This window comes from Eschscholzia californica, unplaced genomic scaffold (genome assembly GCF_041429995.1).
Source record: "Eschscholzia californica isolate CP2 unplaced genomic scaffold, dmEscCali1.0.p SCAF_5, whole genome shotgun sequence".
NCBI lineage: Eukaryota > Viridiplantae > Streptophyta > Magnoliopsida > Ranunculales > Papaveraceae > Eschscholzia > Eschscholzia californica.
In genome coordinates this window covers 51,700,804-51,725,905 of record NW_028238472.1, presented here as the reverse complement: position 1 = coordinate 51,725,905, position 25,102 = coordinate 51,700,804, and the positions used below count along the sequence as shown (strand labels likewise).

The 25,102-nt window shown below is 35.0% G+C and overlaps 2 protein-coding genes across 6 annotated transcripts; one reads left to right on the top strand and one right to left on the bottom strand.

The window, feature by feature from the left end:
- Positions 1-348: 348 nt before the first annotated feature.
- On the top strand, positions 349-23,117 carry LOC147540412 (uncharacterized). 3 transcript variants are annotated; one of them, XM_086642421.1, is made up of 7 exons: positions 377-873; positions 1,649-1,701; positions 1,806-1,870; positions 2,107-2,179; positions 2,277-2,582; positions 3,160-3,371; positions 23,087-23,117. In XM_086642421.1, exons 1-6 carry the CDS (start codon positions 482-484, stop codon positions 3,345-3,347), a joined length of 1,077 nt encoding a protein of 358 aa, XP_086498547.1. In that variant the 5' UTR covers positions 377-481; the 3' UTR covers positions 3,348-3,371; positions 23,087-23,117. The 3 variants fall into 3 exon arrangements, with proteins under 3 accessions (XP_086498546.1, XP_086498547.1, XP_086498545.1); XM_086642419.1 differs by having other exon boundaries at positions 2,101-2,179; XM_086642420.1 differs by lacking the exon at positions 23,087-23,117 and having other exon boundaries at positions 349-873; positions 2,101-2,179; positions 3,160-3,547.
- On the bottom strand, positions 6,843-11,609 carry LOC147540413 (uncharacterized). Of its 3 annotated transcripts, XM_086644349.1 has the most exons (13): positions 11,460-11,609; positions 11,242-11,359; positions 9,934-9,991; positions 8,876-9,147; positions 8,525-8,578; positions 8,371-8,424; positions 8,239-8,292; positions 8,079-8,132; positions 7,911-7,964; positions 7,795-7,821; positions 7,611-7,703; positions 7,363-7,419; positions 6,843-7,278 (listed from the first exon to the last, which is right to left on the bottom strand). In XM_086644349.1, exons 4-13 carry the CDS (start codon positions 9,053-9,055, stop codon positions 7,081-7,083), a joined length of 825 nt encoding a protein of 274 aa, XP_086500475.1. In that variant the 5' UTR covers positions 9,056-9,147; positions 9,934-9,991; positions 11,242-11,359; positions 11,460-11,609; the 3' UTR covers positions 6,843-7,080. The 3 variants fall into 3 exon arrangements, with proteins under 3 accessions (XP_086500475.1, XP_086500474.1, XP_086500473.1); XM_086644348.1 differs by lacking the exons at positions 11,242-11,359; positions 11,460-11,609 and adding an exon at positions 10,083-10,427 and having other exon boundaries at positions 6,843-7,299; positions 7,359-7,419; XM_086644347.1 differs by lacking the exons at positions 11,242-11,359; positions 11,460-11,609 and adding an exon at positions 10,083-10,247.
- Positions 23,118-25,102: the final 1,985 nt, after the last annotated feature.

The following is a 25,102-nucleotide window of genomic DNA, read 5'->3' as shown; positions in this document are numbered from 1 at the left end:
GTTGGCCTATTTAAAGTTCTTACTATTTCTTTTTCAACAACAAAAAAAAAAAAAAGTTCTTACTATTTCTTAACACTTAGGTTCCCATACGGGCCGTGGACTGGTGTGTTTTGGCAAGTCATAGCCAACCCGACTTAGGATTAAAATAGAAACCCAAGTTGTAGTTGCAATTAGGGGCGGTGGATGATCAATGATCGATCCTCTAGGTTTTTAAACAATTCCCAGACTTGCCTTCCTGGTAGATGATCTATCCTCTAGCCTCTCTGAATACAATTCCCACCGTTGCTCTGTTCATAGACTTGGAAATTCAGATTCAAGCTTCAAAGAAGTCTAATTAGGGTTACATTATTCTTAACTAACCCTAATTAGGGTTTACTCTAAATTGCAAAATCTAATTAGGGTTTCTTTATTTATATGTTTTAAACAGAGGAAGAGTTTAGAGATTAGGGTTTTGGGTTGAGATTAATAGTTAGTTATAAACATGCCTGATTTAGTGAGAGAAAGATTATATCTTGGTGACATTAATGATGCTGTTGAAATTCTTAAAGATGAGAAAACAGAATTCAAATTTATTCTATCTCTACTTAGTTCTCCTTCAATATCTATATTCACAGAATGGCATTATTCTACTTCTTTAATCCCACATCAAGAATTCAAGAAAGTTTTTAAAGAAGAAGAAGAAGAAAAGGGTAAGCTTTTATATTTGAAGGAATTTGCTGGGAAAGAATTGAAATTAGTGAGAATGGCAGTTCCTTTTGAAGATATTGAGAATGAGAATTTATTAGATAGTTTGGAATTTTGTTTGGATTTTATTGAAGAAAGTAGAAAAGAAGGTTCTATTTTGGTTCATTGCTTTGCTGGTGTTTCTAGAAGGTATGATTTCTTTGATTGTGATTGTTCTTTAGTTACTTTATTGCTACAAATTAGGGTTATGATTATTAAATTGAGTATAGACAATAGTCTATAGATTATCATATTATATTGGTTTGGGGTATTTCAACAAAAAAAAATATTGGTTTGGGGTCTAATCATACTTTTAAAAAGGGATTGGTTGATTCTAGTGGATGCACGAATTACGAGTTTTTCGGTTAATGATTTGTACTTAACAAATATGTGTCTTGAACTTTGATGTAAAATTTGACTGGCGATCTGAATTGACTCGAATCAGATTTGAGAATGTTAGTTTTTAATTTGATTCTTTCGTGTAATGACTTGCGTATGGATGGGTGACTTAGAATGTTTGGGTTTATTCTGAGTCGGACATTAAATAAGTTTTAATGTAGAGCCCCATTATCAAAAATAACTTACAACGACTATTCTGTCATGACTTAAAACAAGTCAGACATAGTCACATAGGCGAATCAGACTCTAGCGATTTAGAAAAAACCGTCACCTATTCACAACCATCTATTTATCCATCTTTAAGATATATTCGATCACTCCTTCCAACATGCATTGTCTATATATATATTTTTTTATTAAAACAGGCTCTCCACTTCCACAAAGAAAATTTCGTAAACAAATTAATAGAACTAGTTCTTGCTTTTCGGGACATAGAATGAATCGATATTGTACCTAATTCCTACTGGATCAGGTAATCAATGTCAAGATACAAACTTATTAGTCTATCTTGTTTGTATTTTTGTAGTGCTTCTATTATTTTAGCGTATCTAATGAGAAGAGAACAACTATCTAGAGACGGTATGTCACTAGCCTCGCTATAAAATGAGTCAAGTTCGATTTAGAGGAAGATAAGTGTGTTGATCATTGGTTTTTCTCTTTGTTTTTTCTACTTATTTCTGCAGATGCACTTGAGTCTTTGAGACAGAGTCGTGACATTGTTTGCCCTAATAAAGGTTTCTTGAATCAGGTAACAATAACATCAGCATCAAGTTTTTACTTTTCACTAGGAGTCTAAGCAGTTAGGGTTGGGGAATCTTTATGAGTCCGACATAAGGTCAATCACCACTTATATATATATTATATAAACAACTAACTCTAGTGGATCGGCCTTATAAAGCGTTATTTAGAATTATTTTAGTAAGACGGTGTCGAACTCTTTTATTTCTTTGTATTCATATTATTGTTTTATGAATGCAGTTAAAGATGTTTGAAGAGATGGGTTTCAAAATTGATCATGGAAGCTCCACGTACAAGCGATTTCACTTGAAGATATTAAGTATGAGTTCTAACCTTCTAATTGACTATTTATGCTCATTTTTATCCTCCAAATCTTATAAGCATTTCGAACTTATATTAATAATTCATGATTTCAGGTGATATATACAAAAGAGGTGAGAAAATAGACATTTCTAGATTCGGCGTTGATCCCGGGGTTTCGCCAACAACATTGACATCTTCCGTATCAAAAAATCCTAATGGAGCGAAATCAAAGCTCGAATATCGCTGCATAAAGTGCAGAAGAATTGTTGCAAAAGAAGAGAATATAATGGGACATACACCAGGAGAGAATGAGACATGCTCAAACTGGATAAAGACCAAAAGTATCAAACCAGTGAACAAGTCTTATGATCAAGAATGCTCTTCCATTTTTGTTGAGCCCCTTCAATGGATGAACACAGGTATAAACCATCCTCTGTAACTTTGCGTATTTTAAACATTTAAGGTCGTGATCGTTTGGGAATCAAACATGCTCGGCACGAACACTAACGTAACGCCCGAAGCCTTAGCAATTATTGATACGGTCCCAACTTTTGATACCCATACCCAAGTCCACTGGTATGGGTTTGGCTCGATGATCCCATCCAAAAGGCCTCGACAGTTACTAAGCATGAACACACAGCTATAGCCCAGGCTCCGGTGTTTCCCTTATTTATGTGGGACTAATCACAACTAATCCCTAATAGCCAATGACCTAATCCAAGTAACTCAGAAGAATTTGCACCAACTCTTATATAGGCCACAAATTCTACTATGATAATCAAATTAAACTCCAACAATGTTCAACTTGTAATGCATGAAAACTAATTCTATGGTCCAACCTGGGATCAGACTCGGGATACCCATGATTTCATTCAAGTCGACGAGTCACTCAAATGGCTCAAACGATTGCTCTATCTAATTTCATGTTATATTATTCTCCTTTGGAATTTTATTGCTTTATATTGATGGTTCTCTTTTGATATACATAAACTACAGTTTCAGAAGGTGGAATGGAAGGGAAGCTATCATGTGTTGGTTGTGAAGCTAGGCTAGGTCATTTTAACTGGTCAGGTATCCAGTGCAATTGTGGTAGTTTGATAGTTCCAGCTTTTCAGCTCCAAAAATCTCGAGTCGATTTAGCATCTTTTAGTATAGGTGCAGGAAAATGGCAGAAAAAGAAGTGATTCTGGCAATGGCCAAAAAGACAAGTATTTTAATATTCACTTTATTGATTCTCATTACGTATACAACCGATGGTACATATGAAAAGGTGGGGATTTCCCACATCTATTTCTCTGGCTCGCTGTCGGGTTCATCAAAACTGTTTATGTGAGGATGCAGCTACATATTTTATAAGATATAAATAAATGTTGTTACAGATCAATACTCCAATTGAGAAACACACTCCCTCAATGTACTCAGAACATACGATAACTAAGAAACTAGGACCATATAACACTGAGCTCTCCCGCTTGGATATCGTATATTCTACATCCAAAAACACATATATGAATTCTACCAGTATAAACATGCAGTTTTTGAGCTGAGGCAAGAAAAAAAAATAGTCAGTATAGTCCAAGCGGTAATTTTTTCTGTTAAATTTGTAGTTATCCAACTTACAATTAAACAACTAAAAAAGAAATCGGTAAAGAAGACTCACCGAATAGATCAATTACCGAAAAATACAAGCATTAGTTGCTCTATATTGTTCTGTCTACAAGAAAACGTGGCAAAGTTAGCTTAGGAGGGTACATGGATACAAGAAAAACAATTTTGCACAACGAAACAACGACCACATAGAAGTAAGGAAATTAATTTGTGAGGTAGATATATGTTGTTGATGGTGACACACAAATAATCCATTTAGCATAATAAAAGAGTAAGAGTATAAGGTCAAAATTGAAAAGTTAGCTTAGGAGGTATATAGATACTAGAAAAACAATTTTGCACAGCGAAACAACGACGACATTGCAAGAAAGAAGTACGAAAATTAATTTGTGAGGTACATATATGTTTTAGATGGCGATACATAAATAATCCATTTAGCATAATAAAAGAGTAAGAGTATAAGGTCAAAATTTTGACCGGCACTAACTGAAAGGAGCAATAGCTTGACGAAATAATATTCCATTGCTTTAAATATTTTGCTCTGCAAGAAAATAAACATAAAGATTCACCATACGAATAAAAGAAAGTACTTATCAAATCACCTGTATCCCTTCTATTACTATTACCAATGTAGGATCATCCAAATGAAGGGAAAAAAATAGTCAGACTTTGACGGTGTTCTTATATCTCAACATCTATATTTGGATTCTCTTATTCAAATAAATTCAAAATCAACTCAATTAGAGCATTCAGTCGAATTGGAAATCACGTTTTAGATGAAAACTTAAAATCTGACTCAAGACCTTGAGATCGGACTTTATAAAAAAAAAAAAAGGTTATTTTCCTAATAGTCCCAACTTTGTGACCAGCTTCCCGTCTGGCCCCCTAAATTAGCAAAAATATCCATATGACCCCCTTTTTCAGTTATCTTTAACTTTCCGTTACTCTCTCTCCTCCATCTGTTTTTCTCTCTCTGTCAAGTCACGCCACATCATCTATCACGCCACATCATCATCTTCTCCTGCATAAGTCGCCGGCCGGCCAAATTTCCGGTCGGCGACCTTCAAATTTTTTTTTTTTTATTCTCTCTCTCTCTAAAAAAAAATATTTTTTTTTTCTCTCACATCTCTCTCTCTCTCTAAACTCCGGCAAAGGGGGTTTCTCTTCGCCGGAGGTCTGTTCGTGACCATTGAAAACTGATTAGACATCTTTCTCACCATATACTTAAATCAGTTTTCTTTTTTAAATTTAATAATTTAAACCGACTCACCAGAATGATTGGTAGTCTAGAAGAATTATATTAAGGTGCTTCTGAATCCTTCTTCCCATGATCATTAGAGCCAACACTCGCTTCAAACTGTGGTTTATCGATATTCACATCCTGACAAGAGCATCTACATTTCTCTTCCATCGGTGCAACTTCATGTATTATTGGACTTCTCATACTGCGCATCTGGATGAAATCTTCTATGGTGCATAACATATACCCCTCTTTTTGAGTGATAGGTCAACGTCACTGAAAATCGGTACAAGATTAATTTTAAATAAATTTGCCATATGAAATGAGTAAAATAATTTAATAACAAGTTTCGGGATCCTTATATTATAGAATCCCAACTGGAACTACTAAAAACTAGAAGTGAAATTGCCAACACTATATGTGTTATCTTTCTGAAGCAAATCAATAACTATACGAAGAAGTACGGTTAAGAAGATCAATTCCAAGAACAAGTACAAGTTAGGATTTGGGTGGCTCTACTAAGGTAAGATATAAAAAGTAAAAATGTTAGGAGTACAAGTTAGGACTTGTGTTATCTTTTAAGTCTGTTAGGGCCCAAACCAAACAGCTGAAAATATAAAGATGCTTATAAAGAAAACGACTCTGTGGCCAACAATTCTTGGTTGGAGTGGTAAAGAAGTTTAGTCTTCACTCTAAAGGTACTGAGTTCTAGACTTCGAGGCACGCTGACAATTTCAAGAAAAAATAACGTACTAGTTACAACACTGATAAGACAAAGGAAATTTGTACTTGTTATAAAGAATCTGAAGCATCATGTGCAGCAATAGCACGAATTTCGAATGGAGAAATAGTTGGTATAATGAAGAAGTCGATATATCCAGTTTCTCCTCTCCACAGCGAGATAGCCGCTCTGGAGACAGCCCTAACCCTAGCTGAGGAACTCCAACACGCTTCTTATATAGTGGAAGGCGATGCTAGGGTTCTGGTCCAAATGATCGTGGCCGATGATCAAGACATTCCTTGGAGATTAACTCTTCTGATCGGCGGTCTACGAGAGAGAATAAAAGCGATACATCTGTCTCTAAACTACTGCCCACGTTCCAACAACACGGAGGCGCATAACCTAGCTATTTCAGCTTTACCCTCTCGAAATTGATTAAGTATTGATTAGCCCTTAGAAGCTCAATAGTGGTTACTAGTTAGTCCCTGTATTTTGTTTTTTCATCTATGTGGTCTGAACTTTGTAACTCATTTTATTTATAGTTTTTTGGCTTCAAAAAAAAAGATAAGACAGAGGAAATTTAAGTCTGAAATCTTCAGAAATCCAAAATCAGCCGTTTATATTTAGATCGATTTGATAGAGAAAGTGCAATGAAGAGAGAAAAACCAATTAACCAAAGTGGTTGATTTCGGATTTCGGGAAGATTCAAATTCAAAATTCAGTTGCAGTGTCATTCTTGAATAACTTAAAGTGTGACAAAAACAGAAATTGAGGTTTAGAAACTAACCTTGGCGATCATCATCTTCCTCAGATACAGGGAAGTCACCCCACAAAAAAATGATTTTCACATCCAAACGTTTTCAAGTAACAAAGAAAGGGTAAAGTAAAATAAAAACTGAATCACAAATAAAATTTGAACTGCAAAATTTCATTGATACCAAAAAGATCTAATTTCACATTATTGTTTATGTTTTATTCATCCAATCTCACATTTGTTAATTTTTCAATTTCTTGAAAATTAGTTTACCAGTCACACATAATATCAAATGTAGAAAAAAATTAGAAATATTCATGGGATTGACAATTAAGTCTAAAACTTAAAAAAGAAAATTAGGGAATGATAGGCCTACTCGGGCGTTAAATAATCTCTCCTTAAGACATTATTCGTCCCGCATTTATGCGGTTTGGTTTACATTGACAAATAGTCACTTCCCATACAACAATATTTCCTCTTGGATTAGTAGCACTTCAAAGAGAAACAAATACTCAAGAGATGTATCACTGGTTTCCCACAATTCTAACGAGAAATCAAAACTGAGGCTCTTCTGCGGATTTTGTAACTCAACGATCAAGTTGAATACCTAGGGCGTCGTTGATAAAGCCTTCCGTAAAGAAACCGTCTGCCCATATATTTTCTTATCAACTCAAAACACATGAAAAATGTAAAGACAAAAGTGTTGCTATAGTCCGAAACAAAGTTGGACCCTGGCAGGTACCCCTCAAACACAGAGATGTATTCTTCAAGTGCAAAGATGTATTCTTCAAGCTGAGATAAAAAGATCGTAATCTAGTTAGTATAATAAGAAAGCGAGCTAGCTAGAAGGTCAAATTTTGAGGGAGGGAAACTCACCAATAGGAGAAATTTTTCGCGACTATTAACGTGTTCAAGTGCTTCTATAAGTTTTTTCTGCAAAGACAATCCAATAAAAAAGAAAGATAGATGTAAACAGGTTGGTGGAAGCTTCAACAGAGGTTTATAATTTGAATAAGAGTACAAGTTCGATCTTAATCATGAGAATCATCCAAGTAAAATCGGTGTAAGGGCTAGCTTCTCGATTCATAAAACTAGAAGGTAAAGTACGAGATAAGAAAACTTACCGACAAGTGAGACTTTCTAAGAAAACTAGGAGACTCTACTGATCCCATAAGTTTCGTCGATAAAAAGTTGATGTTAGAGGTGGATACCGTTGTCTGACAGGTACAGAATCCACTTAGAATAATAATAATAATAATAATAATAATAATAAAGAAAAAATAAGCGAAAGTCCCTGGAAGTACTAACAGGTTTAACTGCTTCAAATAGTTCATTCTGCAAGAAGGACCCAATGAAATTAAATTTAGAGTTGGACATTGTTGATTAACAAGTAAACAAGGTCGCATTTGAAGTGATGAACTTACGCAAATGTTCAATAGCTGTAAAATATAAGATTTAATTGCTCCATAACTTTCGCTCTGTAAGAAAATTCTGAAAAGTTAACACTGAAAATCCAATATATATAGATATTGTCGATTGACAAGAAAAAAAATCCATTAAGCCTAAATAAAGAAAGGAAGAATAAAACTTACGTAGCGAGGCAATTGATTGAGAATATAAGGTTTACTGGCTTCGAAAATTTCATTCTGAAAGAAAAATCCAAAATATTGATTTTGGGTGTTGGTTATTGTCGACTGACAAATAAATAATCCATTTATATATAAGGTAAAATTGTGAAGTACGAGAACTTACAAAGAGGAAAGGTAGTTTAACAAGAAAAGATTCAAATGCTTTATAAATTTCGCTCTGCAAGAAAGATCGATAAAAATTAATTACGGAAACAAATAGATGGACGGATGGATGTACAGATAGAAAGAAACTCACCTCGAAAAACAATTCATCCAAAAGAAGAGTTACAATCAATGCTTTAACCTTCTTCTGCAGGACAAATCCTTAGTCATTAACCAAGAGATTAAGAAATCCATTTGCTTAATAAATGGGGAGGATAGAAGATCAAAGTAAAAGCATGGAAACACACAGGGCCATAAAATTCCTTAAGATAATCCACTGCATATGCTACCCCAATCTTTTTCTGCAAGAATAATCCACAAAAGTTCATTTTTAAGAGTTAATATATATGTATATGCAAATAAAAGCAAAAAGCTATGAGAATAGTCCCACATTTGGAGAGAGTGGTCTAGAAACAAAGATTACAATATTTAGGTTTTGAATTTGGTACCATCAATTTAACATGGTAATATACTAGGCATTGTGTTAGGTTTAAAGAACTGACACGTGAAGCAGGTGAAAACTAATTGAGAATGTTTGAGTTAGATGACCACAAATTTATCATAAATCCATTTAGCATAAGTGAGAAGCAGAAACTCACCAAAATGTCCGCTACTTTAGAAACTCTCTTAGCTGCTTTTGAATCCTTTCCCTTATCGCCAGAGACAGATCCCTCATCACTCATTGGGTTAGAAACTCTTTTAGCTGCCTTTGAGTCCTTTCCCTTATCGTCAGAGACATATCCCGCCTCACTCATTGGGTTATCAATTGTTGCCCCCATACATATACCACTTTCTCCCTCATTTTTATTCCACAGTGGTCTACTATACTTCAGTATTCTACCTTCATACGGATTATTAGGTTCCGAGTTTCCTTAATGCAGGCGACATTAAGATTAGAAATTATTGTAGGAAAGATGATAATGGACCCACTCAATGTCTAAACAAGAATCAACCATCCATCAAGAAATTGAACAAATTCATCAAGAGAGAAAATATTGACCTAAAATTGAGGACAGTTGATTTCGTTTAGCAGTGGGTTTTTAATTTTTAACCTTTTCAGTGGGTTTTTCTTCTAAAACACGTACAAACATATAAACCAAAATTAAGGATAAAAGTAAAAAATGAAACACTCGACCTTTTAGTTATTTACTGATTCAACGGCGATGGCATGCCCGGCCAAATACCCCCTCGAGATTCGGCTAGAATGTTGGTCGGACATACCATCATTTTTGTTACTAATTACCTATTTGTGGCATTGGATTACTATATTTTGTATATGTTAGTAGGAGAGTATTTAGATATTTTTGTTTTATGTTAAAATCGATAGTATCTTCTTCTTTTTTTGAAGATTTGAGTCTGAATTCAAATTTCATTAAGTTGCTTGTATAACTTCAATTGTCTTGTACATATTTACCCTTCTAGTAAAATCAGATCTTAAAAAAATTGGTCTTTTAAATTTTATAGATCTGTCTTTATAGCTAAAACAAATGCACGAGATCGTAATTTGTTTAAAAAAAAAAACTACAGTATATGTCTCTTCACTCAAAAGACCAGAGTTCGAATCTTATTGTTTCCAAGACAAAAATGCATCCTCGATATGTGTGAATGATTACCAAATTATAGTAGTACAAACTTAAAAGAAAATTTACCAACCAACCTGCTTCATCCTTTCTCTCTAATAAAGTTGATCTCCCCTCAAATTGTTCTTCAATATCCTGTTAATTAAATCCATTATCTCAAAATAAATAAAAGTTGCAGGAATATAGTGACTAAGATCTCATGAAGAAAATCAAGTAAATATGTTACCAATTCTGAAGTGATGACATGGATATTAGAGATGAAGAGAGCAATTACAAAAATCAAAAGAGTATGAAAATAGAGTAATCCTCTTCCTTCCATCATAAGAATTGTCAATAACCTAGAAATTAGATTTGGGAGAGATTGATATGGTTTTTTTTTACATTAATGAACAGGATTAAGAGAAGGCAATATAAATTAAAAAAAATGAATAAGAGAAGACTTATATTATAATATATAGTCTTTTCCTTTTTCATTTTTTTATGAAGTTAGTAGTATTATTGTGGGAATAATTAATTCAGCAAAATTGGGCATTTGTTTTCTCCACATACATGGAGAGGGTGGAGAAAACCCGACGAAAAAAATATATAGATGCCTGAAGACGAGTATTAATGTTGTCTACCCGTAATTTTAGTGGGCTCGAGTGAAATGTCTCACCTGGGTTCCAAGAGTCATTCTATTCATTGCATAGCATTACACTATAAATATTATTATTATTACCTTTGCGCCCGATAGTCAAAACTTCACAAATATAATAATAGGCAGTTGATAACATGACCCACACGCAAACCAATTTGTGTTCATTTGTGGCGGGATCAAAACTAAATCCGTATCGGAGTCTCCCCAGAAGGATACTATTCACATTGTTTTCTCCTAGTACCAATGATGACTTAAACCAAGGCGATATTTCTCCAGTACTGATATTGTATATACGAGCAGCCTGTTTAGTAAATAAGTCAGTTAGACAGACTAAGCCGTTTAAAGGTTTTGAAATGGTATCGTACGAAGATGAGTCTATCTCCCTTACTGTGTCAAGTACTAGTTTAAGTTTTGTACCCGTGCAAGGGTGGCCACCATTGTTTTTCTTTTCTTCTTCAAACAAGAGTTCAGCTATGATGTGGAATTCCTTATACGGCAAAGGGTGGACTGATTTCTGTTCCTCTGTGAGCGGTAGAGGAACGACGATGAATATACGAGGATGAAGTCTTGTTTTCGAACGAGTTAGGTGTAAACCAATAAAGTATTGATCTTTTTGAATTAAGGAAGACCCATTTTTGCAAACACTTTTGAAACGAAAAAAGGGTTTTCACTGGAAGTCTTGTTAGTATCTCAGATACTAAACAATCATTATTTCTAATAATACCAAAATAAGAAGAAACCCTAATACCTTTTACTCTGGAAGTCTTCTTCACATTCTTCTTTCTCCCCTGTTTAGATTTCTTTGTTTTGAACATGGGGTGATTAAAAACACCACCACCTTTCATCCCTCTCAAAATCACCACCACCTGATCCATATAAGTATTCTATTAAGTAAGAAATCATGGAGAAAACCCACCCATAAAACCCTTGATTTAAATTAAGAGAAGACCATTACTAGACACTCACCTTTTAAGACCGGAGTTTCTGCCCGAGGACGAAGAGGGAAACTTAGAGAGAGACAGAGAGAGAGAGAGAGAGAGAGAGAGAGAGAGAGAGAGAGAGAGAGAGAGAGAGAGAGAGACGAGGAAGAAGAAGAAACAGAGGTTGGTGGTTGTCAATTTAGCATCTCCCCTGTTTCCACTGCTAGAGTAGATAGTCTCGGAGAACTGAATTTTGGAGATTTAATTAAACAACAAGTCTAGAGTCTAGACAGCCCGTCCATGATGAACCGTCAATTAAACCGTCTGTGCTAGATGGACAAAAGGACAAATTTTGTGATTAACTCTTGGGCAGGTTGTGTAGTTAAGAGAGAGAAAACTAGTGAGGTTGATGGAAAATGATACATTTTTTTTTCCTGAAAGATGGAAAATGATGCTTTTACAGAAAAAGTTCCATCCAAAGTTTCAGTTACAAATATAAATCAATGGCTGAGATTGATGGAACTAAATAATTAAATATGTTGTTTATTACAAATATAAAAAATTATTTTCGTGATATAGACTGTCAGGGTAAAAGATTTTCTTTGAGTGACCGAATAACCCATCCTCGTTTTTAGAGGTTATATAGACCGTCGAATTTTTTAGACATATGACAGTCGTGGAGCTAACTTCGAATCAACAACATATTGTTCAAGGATGCACTTGATTTTTGTCCCTTTTAGTGTTAGATATGTATGTTACCGAAAATATGAGGATAGATCAAATGATTAACGTATGTCTTAACTATACCTTGCCAAATGATGATCAATTTTTTTTATAATTACTTGTGTTTTCTTGGCCAAACATTTTCATTTGTAATTGGTAAACTGTAATTTTGTTTGTGGTAATTCTAAAAAAGTTATAAGTTTATGTAAATTTATTTGGAACGTTCGCACCGAGATCGTCTGTTCGACTAGCTCGATAAAATAAACAGTCTTGGACGGTCAATGGACAATCAATTATTGAAAGTGATAGTCTAAGACCGCCCAATTAAATTGGTGGTCACCAACATTTTATGTCTGAGTCGATCGATCCGATGAAATTAGAGACCGATATCGACCGATCCGAACGGATTCCTAACCTTAAATAAGAGTCAACCTTTTCTAATTATTTAGTTCCATCAATCTCAGCCATTCATGATTCATTTGTATTTCTAATTGAAAATCTAAATGAGATTGGATGGAACTTTTTCACTAACAGCATCATTTTCCATCTTCCAACAAAAGAAAAAGCATCTTTTTGCATCAACCTCATTAAGAGAGAGAAAGTTACTTTCTCTCTCTTAACTACACAGCATGCCCAAGAGTTAATCAGAAAATTTTTGTCCTTCTGTCCATCTAGCACAGACGGTTTAAATGACGGTCATCATGGACGGGCTGTCTAGACTTGTTGTTAATTTAATAGCTGAGGCTGCCTTTCAAATCTTAACCCTTCACATTTTCAACGGCTGAGATTTCAAAATGGTTGTGAAATTTGGTAGGCTCGATGCCAGTTCAAAGATTGTCAGCCACACGTGTTTGATGAATGGTGATATAAACAATTTGTATATTGGAACTTGTTCGTTTTCCTTTGGGGTAAGGTCGAGTTTAAACAGAAACTTGTAGGATTTTGTAAGTTGTTTCAAAACAACCAGGACAAAGACAAACATAAGATTTTGCTCTACAGGAAGAATAAACATAAGATTCACCATAAGAATAAATGATAACTTAGTTGGGTGGTTGTGGGGGGTTTTTCTTACGAAAAAGTTAACTCAAGAGGCAAAATTTTCTTTACACTTATGAAATCACCCGTGTCTCTTCTATATTACAAATGTAGGATCATCCGAACACAACTAAGCGAAAAAAAATCTAAACATCTGCATTTGGATTCTTTAATTCAAATAAACCCAAAATCAACTGAATTGGGCCATTTAGTCGAGTAGGAGATCAAAGTTTTAGACGAAAACAAACATTTTAAAATCTGACAAGTTGAATCAATCAGCTCGAACTTGAGATTTGACTTAAAAAAAAGTCCACTACCTTAAAAAGAGATGTAGATCTAGAAGTCAAACTTACCCAAGAAGTGTACCTTGAACAACCATTCACAAAAAATACTTCAACCATACACAAGAAAGATCTTATATTAAATGAGTAAATGATTTAATAACAAATGTTAAAGAGAACCATAAACATTCACTTACCTATTCTTTTTATAAGGTCCACTTCTCCATCTTTGTATTGTACAAGTGGAATCGGATCTGTTAAAATTTTATCAAAAAATTTAGTTCTAGATGATAAGATAAGATCCAAACCAAATAAAATATGGGACAATAGCAAACAAATGGATGCTACTATATGCAACTTCAGTTTTGCTAAAGACAACTATTAGACAAAAATAACTAAATAAAACTAACAAAAATATTGTCCTAAATTGCTAAACAATGTTGTTCTCTGGTTATCAATCGAGAAGTCGATTTCTCTCTGTCTTGGCTTGATTTAGACAGAGTTTCCTTTCTCTAACTTATAGAGAGATAAACTAGTAAGGAATAATGATTAATCAATATTCCTTCTTTCGGGCTAACCGAGATAGGTGTTAATGTAGTCGAGGCAAGAATGAATTCTCTTTCCTTAAGACATTTTACACCCCCGTAACAGTACCAAACGTTAGGGTGAATGCCTTCGGGATACAATGACTAACCTTTCAGAATTTTAAGATGGTACTTCTATATTCTGAAAGCGGACGAACCTTTGTCAGTATTATGAGCTCTTTGACTAATGCGGATGATCTTCTAGATGCTTCGGAAATTCAGATTTCACTCGAGATTTCTTTCTTCCTTTTTCCAGATATTCTAGTCTAACCAGAACCTCTAGAAAATACTTCTTTAATTAGATATTCTAGGCTAACCAGAACCTCTAACTGTTAGAAGGGAAGAGAAGAAGAGAATGAATTGAATTGATATTCTAGACGACCTATGAAAAACTTCTTTCTTCCTTTTCTAGATATTCTAGTCTAACCAGAACTTCTAGAGTTACTCCCTTAATTAAATATTCTAGGCAAACCAGAACTTCTAATTGTTAGGAGAGAAGAGAAGAAGAGAAGATAATGAAATTGATGAAAAATGAAGTGGGTTTGGTTGGTTTATATAAGAGTTGAATGGGTGCATAGTGTCTATTGGGTTAAAAGATGTATCCATTCGAAAGGAGGGACTAAACAGAAAGAATAACTGAATATTGGAGTCGGTTGGACCCTGGGACGTCGGATCTGGGTGAAAATCTCGGGTGGAACGCCCACCGTCAGATCAATACCGAAATGTGCCCACAGATTTGGATGCGCGTGGTATTCGCTCAAACGACCCCTGATCTAACTTGTCCCGTTTGACGTTTCAGACCCTGACTTAACCGTTTTTTCACCCAAACTTCAAACTCGAATTTCTCATTCATCCGGAATCGGATTCGAGTAATTCTTTGCTCTAAATTTAAGAGCTCGACGAGACGAACGCAATGGCGCGTTCGGTTTCTGAATTTGACGAGTCGGGTCGAGCCAAAATTGGCTCCGATTCCAACAAACAACACCAACACCAAAAATCAAGTATAACCGAATTTCTCCTCCATTCTATACACAACTCTACAAAAATTATTAAACAAAATAACTAAATAAAATTAATTGAATTTCGTCTTAAATTGGTAAACCCAACACTAAAAGAAAAAAAAAAATCAAATATAATCGAATTTTTTTCTCAAAATTCAAGTTTCTATTACCATAATTAATTATTCATAAATAAAATATATATAAATAACAAAAATAAGAACGAACTATTTCTTCGAGGTTGCGTTTATATATAGAGAAGCTAGACAATTTCTTCAAACCCATAGAGCTTGGATATAACAAAAAATAGGAAGGAACAATTTCTTCCAGCGTTGCATTTAGATAGAGAGAAGTTGACAATTTCTTCGAACACGTTGCATTTACATAGTGATAAGTTGACAATTTTGCCAAGGACGTAACGTCTAATTAGATACATAAAAATCAAGAACAAACAACTTATTCGAACATGTTCCGTTTAGACATAATTAAAATTAGGAATGGATAATCTTTTTGAAGCATTGGGTTTAGATAGGGACCGAGAATTTGACAACTTTCTTCAACCACGTAGCGTTTAGATATACTCTTCTGTAAAATTAAGCGATCACATATTTAAAACTTGTAATACAAAAATGAACAATAATTCGATTTACAGAAGAGACTTTGATGGAGTTTCTCAGTCTATAAATTTTTAGGACATTATGTCGAGCCTTTGGATGAATAGTATACAAACAATTAGATGCAGCAAAATAATGAGGCATACACTATGAGAGAATGAGACACGCTCAAATTGCATCAACGGCATGTAAGTATCAAACCAGTGGACAAGTCTTATGACCAAGAATGCTCTTCCATCTTTGTTGAGCCCCTTCAATGGATGGCAACAGTTATACACCATATTCAAAAACATTTCCTCTGCAACTGATGTAGCGCCTCAAGTCTTAGCAGTTGTCGATTCAATCCTAACTTTTGATACCCAAACCCAAGTTGATGGGTACAGGGCTTTAGGCTTGATGAGCCCACCCAAAAGGACTCGACAGTTACCAAGCATGAGCAGGCATCTATAGCCTAGGGGTGGGAGGTTCCCCAAGCGACATGGGACTGTCACAACTGATCCCCAACAGCCAACAATCTAATCCAAGTAACTTGGAAGAATTTTCACCAACTTTTATATAGACCACAAATTCTACTAGGATAACTCAAATTGAGGTTCAAACTATAATACGTAACAACTAACTCTAGGTTCAGCACGTAATAGACTCGGGATACCCATGATCCTAGTCTGGTCCACGAGTTACTCGGATGGCTTAAACGATTGCTCTATCTATTTTCATCTTATGTCATTCTCCTTTTGAATTTTATTGCATAATATTAAGGGTTAATTCCGTTTTAGCCCCCAATTTGTGACCAACTGGCCGTTTTGGCCCCCAATTGTGTCCGGCAGTTCGTTTTAGCCCCAAGGGCTAAATTTTTGACGAAATTATCCTCGGGGGCCAAAACAGAATTATTTGTGAAAAAGGTTAAAAACAAAAAAAAACACATCACACCATTCTTTATCATCCACCTCATCTTATCACTCCTCCACCACACCACCTCCTCTCCACCTCACCCTTCTTCTCCGGCGGAATCTTGCCGGCCGGAATAAAAAATTCCGGCCGACCACCTTATTAAAAAAAAAAAAAAAAAAATTATTTCTCTCTCTTCTTCCTCCTTTCTCTCTCTTCTTCTCTCTCATCTTCTTCCTCCTTTCTCTCTCTTCTTCTCTCTCATCTTCTCTCTCTCTCTCCCTCCTTTCTTTATTCCGGCGAAGGTATCTTCGCCGGAAAGTGTCTGGATCTGGGGAAAACCCCAGATCCAGACTCCTCTTCGTCTGGGATTTCCAGACGAAGAGGAGCCCTCTTCGGCTGGGAAATCCCAGACGAAGAGGAGTCTGGATCTGGGGTTTTCCCCAGATCCAGACACTTTCCGGCGAAGATACCTTCGCCGGAATAAAGAAAGGAGGGAGAGAGAGAGAAGATGAGAGAGAAGAAGAGAGAGAAAGGAGAGAGAGAGAAAGGAGGAAGAAGATGAGAGAGAAGAAGAGAGAGAAAGGAGGAAGAAGAGAGAGAAATAATTTTTTTTTTTTTTTTAATAAGGTGGTCGGCCGGAATTTGTTATTCCGGCCGGCAAGATTCCGCCGAAGAAGAAGGGTGAGGTGGAGAGGAGGTGGTGTGGTGGAGGAGTGATAAGATGAGGTGGACAAATAAAAAAAAAATATATATATAATTACAGAAATGCCATCGGGGTAGAATTGGGAGTCTAGATAAAATTTGGGGCCAAATAGAAAATTTTTGGGGCCAAAACGAACTGCCGGACACTTATGGGGGCCAAAACGGCGAGTTGGTCACAAATCGGGGGCCAAAACGGAATTAACCCTAATATTAATGGTTCTATTTTGAAATATACAGTTTCAGAAGGTGGAATGGAAGGGAAGCTATCATGTGTTGGTTGTAAAGGCGCTAGGTCACTTTCACGTAATGAATAGATGCTACAGTAAAAAAAAAACAATTCGGCATTTGTGAAATTACACCCACATCAAGAACTCAAGAAGACCTAATTTCACATTTTTGTTCATCTAATCTCACATTTGTTAATGTTCAATTTCTTGAAAATTAGTTTACCAATCACACATAATATCAAATATAGAAAAAGATAGAAGTACTTATCCGTCTAAGTCTAAAATTTACAAAATTAGGGATAGATAGATATTCTGAGTCGGGTATTCAATCCTTTCTCCTTAAAACATTATTCGTCCCGCATTGATGAGGATTGATTTACATTGACAAATAGTCTCTCCCGATACAACAATATTTCTTCTTGGATTAGTAGCACTTCAAAGAGAAACAAATACTCAAGAGATGTATCACTGGTTTACCACGATTCTATCGAGAAATCAAAAGTAACGCTCTGCGAATTTTATAACTCAATGGTCAAGTTGAATACCTAAAGGCGTCGTTGATAAAGTCTTCCGTAAAGAAACCGCCTGCCCATATATTTTCTTATCAACTCAAAACACATGAAAAATGTAAAGGCGACAGTGTTGCTATAGTCCGAAACAAAGTTGGATCCTGGCAGGTACCGCTCAAGCACAGAGATGTATTCTTCAAGTACAAAGATGTATTCTTCACGCTGAGATAAAAAGATAGTAATCTAGTTAGTATAATAAGAAAGTGAGCTAGCTAGAAAGTCAAAATTTGGAGGGAAGGAAACTCACCCATAGAAGAATTTTTTTTGCGACTATTAACGTGTTCAAGTAGTGCTTCTATAAGTTTTTTCTCCGAAGACAATCCAATAAATAAAGATTGATGTAAACAAGTTGGTGGAAGCTTCATCAGAGGTTTACACTTTGAATAAGAATACAAGTTCGATCTTAATCGTGAGAATGATCCAAGTAAAATTGATGTAAGGGCTACCTTCTCGATTCACAAAACTATAAGGTAAAGTATGAGGTAGGAAAACTCACCAACAAGTGAAACTTCCTAAGAATACTAAGTGACTCTACTGATCCCATAAGTTTCTTCGACAATTAGTCGATGTTAGAGGTCAGGTGGATACCGCAGTCTTAGAATAATAATAATAATAATAATAATAATAATAATAATAATAATAATAAAATAAGCGAAAGTCGCAGGAAGTACTAACAGGTTTAACTGCTTCAAAAAGTTCATTCTGCAAGAAAAACCCAATAAAATTATATTAGAGTTAGACATTGTTGATTAACAAGTAAACAAGGTCGCGTTCGAATAAAGTGGTGAACTTACGCAAACGGTCAATTGCTGTAAAATATAAGATTTAATTGCTACATAACTTTCGCTCTGTAAGAAAATTCTGAAAAGTTAACTCTGAAAATCCAATATATAGATATTGTTGATTGACAAGAAAAAAAAATCGATTTAGCCTAAATATAGAAGGAAGAGGAAAACTTACGTAGCGAGGCAATTGATTGAGAATATAAGGTTTATTCGCTTCGAAAAGTTCATTCTGAAAGAAAAATCCAAAATATTTATTTTGGGTGTTGGATATTGTTGATTGACAAATAAATAATCCATTTCGCACCTTAAAAATTGAGGTGTATGTGTAAGGTAAAATTTGAAGCACGAGAACTTACAAAGAGGTAAGGTAGTTTGACAAGAAAAGATTCAAATGCTTTATAAATTTCGCTGATTGTAGTTCAATTGGTCAGAGCACCGCCCTGTCAAGGTGGAAGCTGCGGGTTCGAGCCCCGTCAGTCCCGGTATTTCCCATACAATGGGTTCTTTTTCCCGAATTTTACTTTTAGCAACTCCTATGTTGGAAGCCGAGCTTCCTGTTACCGATAGCCATCAATCCAAGTCGCTGAGGGACCTAACTAAGAGTTCCCCTCTCGATAAAATGATTTCTTTCACTTCTGAATCCCAAACAATTCGATTAGGAACCCTTTCATTTAACCTGCTCCTAGTAGGAGAACATAGTACTAGGACTTACTAGATTAAACACGGGTAATTGATTGGTGAAGGGTGAAGAGAGTACTAAGCTTTAGGTAGTTGCTATCTATACAAGCTACCTTGATCCGTCTTCGGCTTCGATTCGTTATGCTCTGCCATTCCTCCTTCCGAAGTGAAAGTTTTCATTCTCCCCTTGGCCCAATTGAAAAGCCTAACCTCAGGTTCGAATTCCATAGATAATATGGATGGGATCATTTATAATGATAGAGAAATGAAACACTCCCTCATGATTCTTATCCATCTACTTGATATTTTGAAAATAGGTTGGTGATCCAAAGTGAAGTGCGCCTCGAAGCCTTCCTCGGGCCCCGAAAACTCATATGTTTTCTCTTTTAGACAAATTCACAAGCGAGTACTAATGCACAACGTTCCGTTGCTTGTTCCCTGCAAAGGCAGCGGAGATCAAAGAGTGGGCGATTCTTCCACAATGGAATCTGATAAGTGAGATCATCAAAGATTTGATCTTTTCGAACTCTGTCTGCCATATGCTACCCCAATCTTTTTCTGCAAGAATAATCCACAAAAGTTCATTGTTAAAAGTTAATATATATGTATATGCAAATAAAAGCAAAAAAGCTATGAGAATAGTCCCACATTGGGAGTGAGTGACCTAATAACAAAGATTACAATATTTAAATTTTGATTTTGACAACATCATTTAACATGGTAATGTACTAGCAGTTCAAAGTGATCAAAGAAGCTATTTTATTCCTTGATGATTCTTAAAAGAGATACAAGTCTCTTATTTATAGAGTTAGAATACTACTAGTTACTAAAAAATCTAATAGTTTCTAATATTTAAAAGTTTCTAATATCTCAATTTAAGAAATATATTTCAACACTCCCCCTCAAGTTGGTGCATAGATATCACAACATACCCAACTTGTCCACCAAATTAAAAAATATTCGATTTGAAACTGCTTTTGTAAGAACATCAACCAATTGATCTTCAAATCAGATCTTTGTGTAACTCCACAATGTTGCCGTCTAACTTTTCTTTAATAAAACATCAATCTACTTAAACATGCTTTGTACGGTCGTTTGGACTGGATTGTTGAGCGATATCACATGATGTTTTATTGTCAATATAACCGAATTGGTCTTTCAGGAGGATATCCTAAATCATACAAGAGGATTCTTAACCATAATGATTCACAAATGCCATTTTCCATACTCCTAAACTCAGATTCTGCACTTGAGTGTGCAACAACATTTTGTTTCTTACTTCTCCATGTAACTAGATTCCCTCCAACAAAGGTAAAATATCCTGCAGTGGATCGCCTACCTTTTACTTCTCCAGCCCAATCTGCATCAGTATATGCATCAATAGTTTGACAACACGAATTTTTAGTAAACAAAATACATTTTCCAAGAGCCACCTTCAAATATCTTGAAATACGTAAAACAACATTCATGTGTTTTTCACCATGATTGTGCATAAATTGACTAACAATACTTAACGCATACGCAAGATCTGGTCTTGTGTGCGCTAAGTACATCAACCTTCCAACTAGTCGTTGGTATCTTCCTTTATCAATTGGTATCTGATTAGGCTCCACGAACAACTTTAATCCTTCTTCAACAGGTGTATCAATCGGTTTACACGCTGACATACCCACCTCATGTAACAACTCTAAAGTATACTTTCTCTGGGATAGGTAAATCTCATTACTAGATCGGGATACTTCAATTCCAAAAAAATATTTCAACGGACCAAGGTCTTTCATCTCAAACTCTTTAGATAAATAATTCTGTAAAGCCTCATGTTCTTCGAAATCATCTCCAGTAACCACCATGTCATCAATATATACAATAAGTGTTGTGAGTCTTTCTTTCTGCCTTTTTATAAATAAGGTATGGTCAGAATTGCTTTGCCGATACCCAAATTCTTTCATAGCCTTTGTAAATCTTCCAAACCACGCTCTCGATGATTGTTTTAATCCATACAATGATTTTTTCAATCTACACACCTTCTGGTTATTATCTCTGGTATCTTGCATCCTGGTAGAAGGTTCATATAGACTTCTTCTAATAGTTTTCTATGCAAAAAAAACATTCTTCATATTAAACTGTTGTAGTGGCCAATCTAAATTCGCTGCTAACGATAGCAGTACGCGAATAGTGTTGATTTTTGCAACTAGAGCAAATGTCTCTGTGTAATCGACTCCATAAGTTTGAGTGTAGCCTTTTGCCACTAGTCTCGCTTTGTAACGTTCAATTGTACCGTCTGCTTTGTACTTCACCAAATAAATCTACCGACATACCACTGGATTTTTATCAACTGGACGATCAACTAGATCCCAAGTGTCATTCTTTTGTAAGGACTTCATCTCCTCATTCATGGTGGCTTTCCATTTTGGATCAGATAAGACTTCCTGCACATTATTAGGAATAGAAAAAGTAAATAATTGATTTACAAATTACTTATTTGATTCCGACAATCGATGATCTGACACATAGTGGTTCATAAGATATTTGACTCTACTAGACAACTCAGGTTCATATGTCGGTTTAGAAATACCTCTGGTTTGTCGGTGGTAATATTTTTCTAGTTGGTTCAGAAGATGTTTCAGGAACATCCTCAACAAGTGATTGGTTTATGTTATCTCAACAAAGCACATACAAATGTATTATCATGTTGTTGCTGGCCTCGAGAGGGAGGAGGCAGCACTAGTTTCTCTCGATGTTCAACCTCTACACAAGGTCGCTAAACGTTGTAAATACATTTTTCTTGTTATGCGCTTATATATCCAACTACTATAAAGTATACTCAAATTTTAAATCTTCCATTTAATAGATGGACAACCATTAAGTCTTCATTATAAATTAAATGTATTTATTATACATACAACTTATTATAAATAATAAAAATGTATTTCCTATAAACTTTAGATTTTAAAAAAATCTATTATTAAAATCCATAAAACTAGTTTAGGCATTTAATTATTGTAAATGTACAATATCTATATTTATAAATATTAAGTATCTTTATTTCACATTTATAAAATAAATTATCTTCTTTATTAATACACAATGTATTTATTATACATTCAAAATAAACTTATTATAAATAACAAAATGCCTTTTTTATAAACTTTGAATTAAAAAAATTATTATAAAAATGTGTGAAACTTGTTTACCGGGAAACACTATATTCCTTCCAAGAATTTTCCCGAGTTATTTAAAGCGACTCTGGACGGAAGACTCGTGATAGTTATCCGCATTTCCTTCGATTTGAAGATTATTAAGGAGGATCATTCTGGTCTTCTGACATACAAGGGTAAGCATGAATATAACAATGTCAATTATTTTGTATATGAAAAATAGAAGGTACTTTAAACTCAATGTTCAAAACTAGAAGGGATTTATTTGTAAAGTCAGACATTTCCACCCCATTGTTAAAGAAATTTTTTGAAGCAATTCTGAAGTATTTGAATTTCATAAGTCATCACGATATTAGACACAATCAGCTTTCTATTGATAATATACTAGTCGTAAGAACGTATGATTATCTTTCGGATAAAACAATTAGTTATTCCTGTAAAATTATTGGTTTTATTAAAGGCCACCAAATGTTGTAAATACATTTTTCTTGTTATACGCTTGTATATCCAACTACTATAATGTCTACTCAAATTTTAAAACTTCCCTTTAACAGATGGAGAACCATAAAGTCTTCATTATAAATATAAAATGTATTATACATACAACTTATTATAAATAATAAAATATATTTTCTATAAACTTTAGATTTTTTAATAAACTTTAGATTTTTTTAATAAACTTTAGATTCTTAAAAAATCTATTATTAAAATCCATGGAACTAGTTTAGGCATTTGATTATTATAAATGTACAATATCTGTATTTATAAATATTAAGTATCTTTATTTCATATTTATAAAATAAATTATCTTCTTTATAGATACACAATGTATTTATTATACATTCAAAATGAACTTATTATAAATAACAAAAGAGTTAAACTAAGAATTTCAACAAAAACATAGAAAAGCTAAACTAACAAAAATGAACTTGTTATTTCTAAAAAGGCCAATGTTTCGGAGAAATAAGCAAAGTTTCCGGGGCAATAAGTTTTGGTCGAAACAAATTTTTTTTGTTTCTTCCAAACACTACTCATTTATTCTTCCACCATCTTCCTTCTCACCAACATCAACTCCGACAACCATTATTTCCGGCGACAACAATTCTGGTCATCCATCTCCCTCTTTCTCTCTTCATCCCTATCTTTCCTCTATCTTCACTATTTTTCCTCTATCTTCTCTCTCATTCTTCTCTTTCCTCTTATTTTTTTCTTCTTTTTGTCAAAATTTCGGCGAAGGAGAGTCCCCTTCACCGGTTGTTAGAGAGAAAGAGAGAGTGAGAAAAGAGTGAGAAAAGAGAGAGAAACGAGATAGAGAGAGAAAAGAGAGGAGCGGAGAGGAGAAAATTGAAGAGAGAGGAGAGATAGAGAGCCGACCGACGATGACCGGAGAGGGAGAATTGGTTGGAGAAGAGAGATAAGGTGCGTTCGAATTTAGTTTTTTGGATTTTTCACCGTCCTCCCCTGAAGCTTTTTAGCTTTCTCCTAAGTGGGATTGTGGTGAGCTAGGTAATGCTACCATATACCAATAAATCCCCAATTTAGTGATTTCATCAGACACTGTTGTACACCGAAGGTAACTTGTAGATAGTTGAAGGTGCCCAAGTAACTATTAGCATTTATAACAAAAAAAAAAAGTAACTATTGGCATATATATTCTTAGAAAAATCTATTAGCATATAATTGGTTATTTAGCAAATTTATTTTGTAGATTTGTTGCATACATACTTTCTAGTGTGAACCACCAAGGAACGTCCCGCGTTCCACGGTAGTAGCTTGTTCGAATCGCGTCACGAGTCTACAAGCCTTTTTCATTTCAGTGCTCGCCTTTTGAATCTATCTATATGGCAGGGGGGCCTTTAGTATTTTGATTAGAGTAGGGGTCGCGAGAGAGCAGAGCGTACCGCCCTGCCATAGTCGCGAGTCTGTTTATAGTCGCGGCTGTTGTCATAGTCAACAAGGTTGAAACTTCCAGGAAAAAACTTCGAATTGGGAGGGCGATCCTCCCGGTGAACTGACCGTACCCCAAACCGACACGGGTGAACAAGTAGAGTATACTAGGGCGCTTGAGAGAACCATGTCGAAGGAACTCGGCAAAATGACATCCCCAACATGACCGCTGGATAATTTTGTAGATTTGTTGCTAAATTTATTTAGCAAATTTATTTTTGGTTATCTAGAATTTTTTTTTTTTTTTGCAAATTTATTTTTCAAACAAAAAGCAAAAAAGAAAAAGGAAGATCTGGTCGTTGGATAATCCAACGGCCAAGGTCATCCCCACGCTTCAGTCGTCCCTAATGTTAGGGGCGACTGAAGCAGTCGTCTGGAGCTCCACCCCAACCGAGTGTGGCTGGATGGCCGGGCTGAAGCCAACATTTTGAATTTTTGGCCTCAACCCGGTTGGGACTAGACTTGCTCTTATATCCCAGCTTCGACTTCCCCTTCAC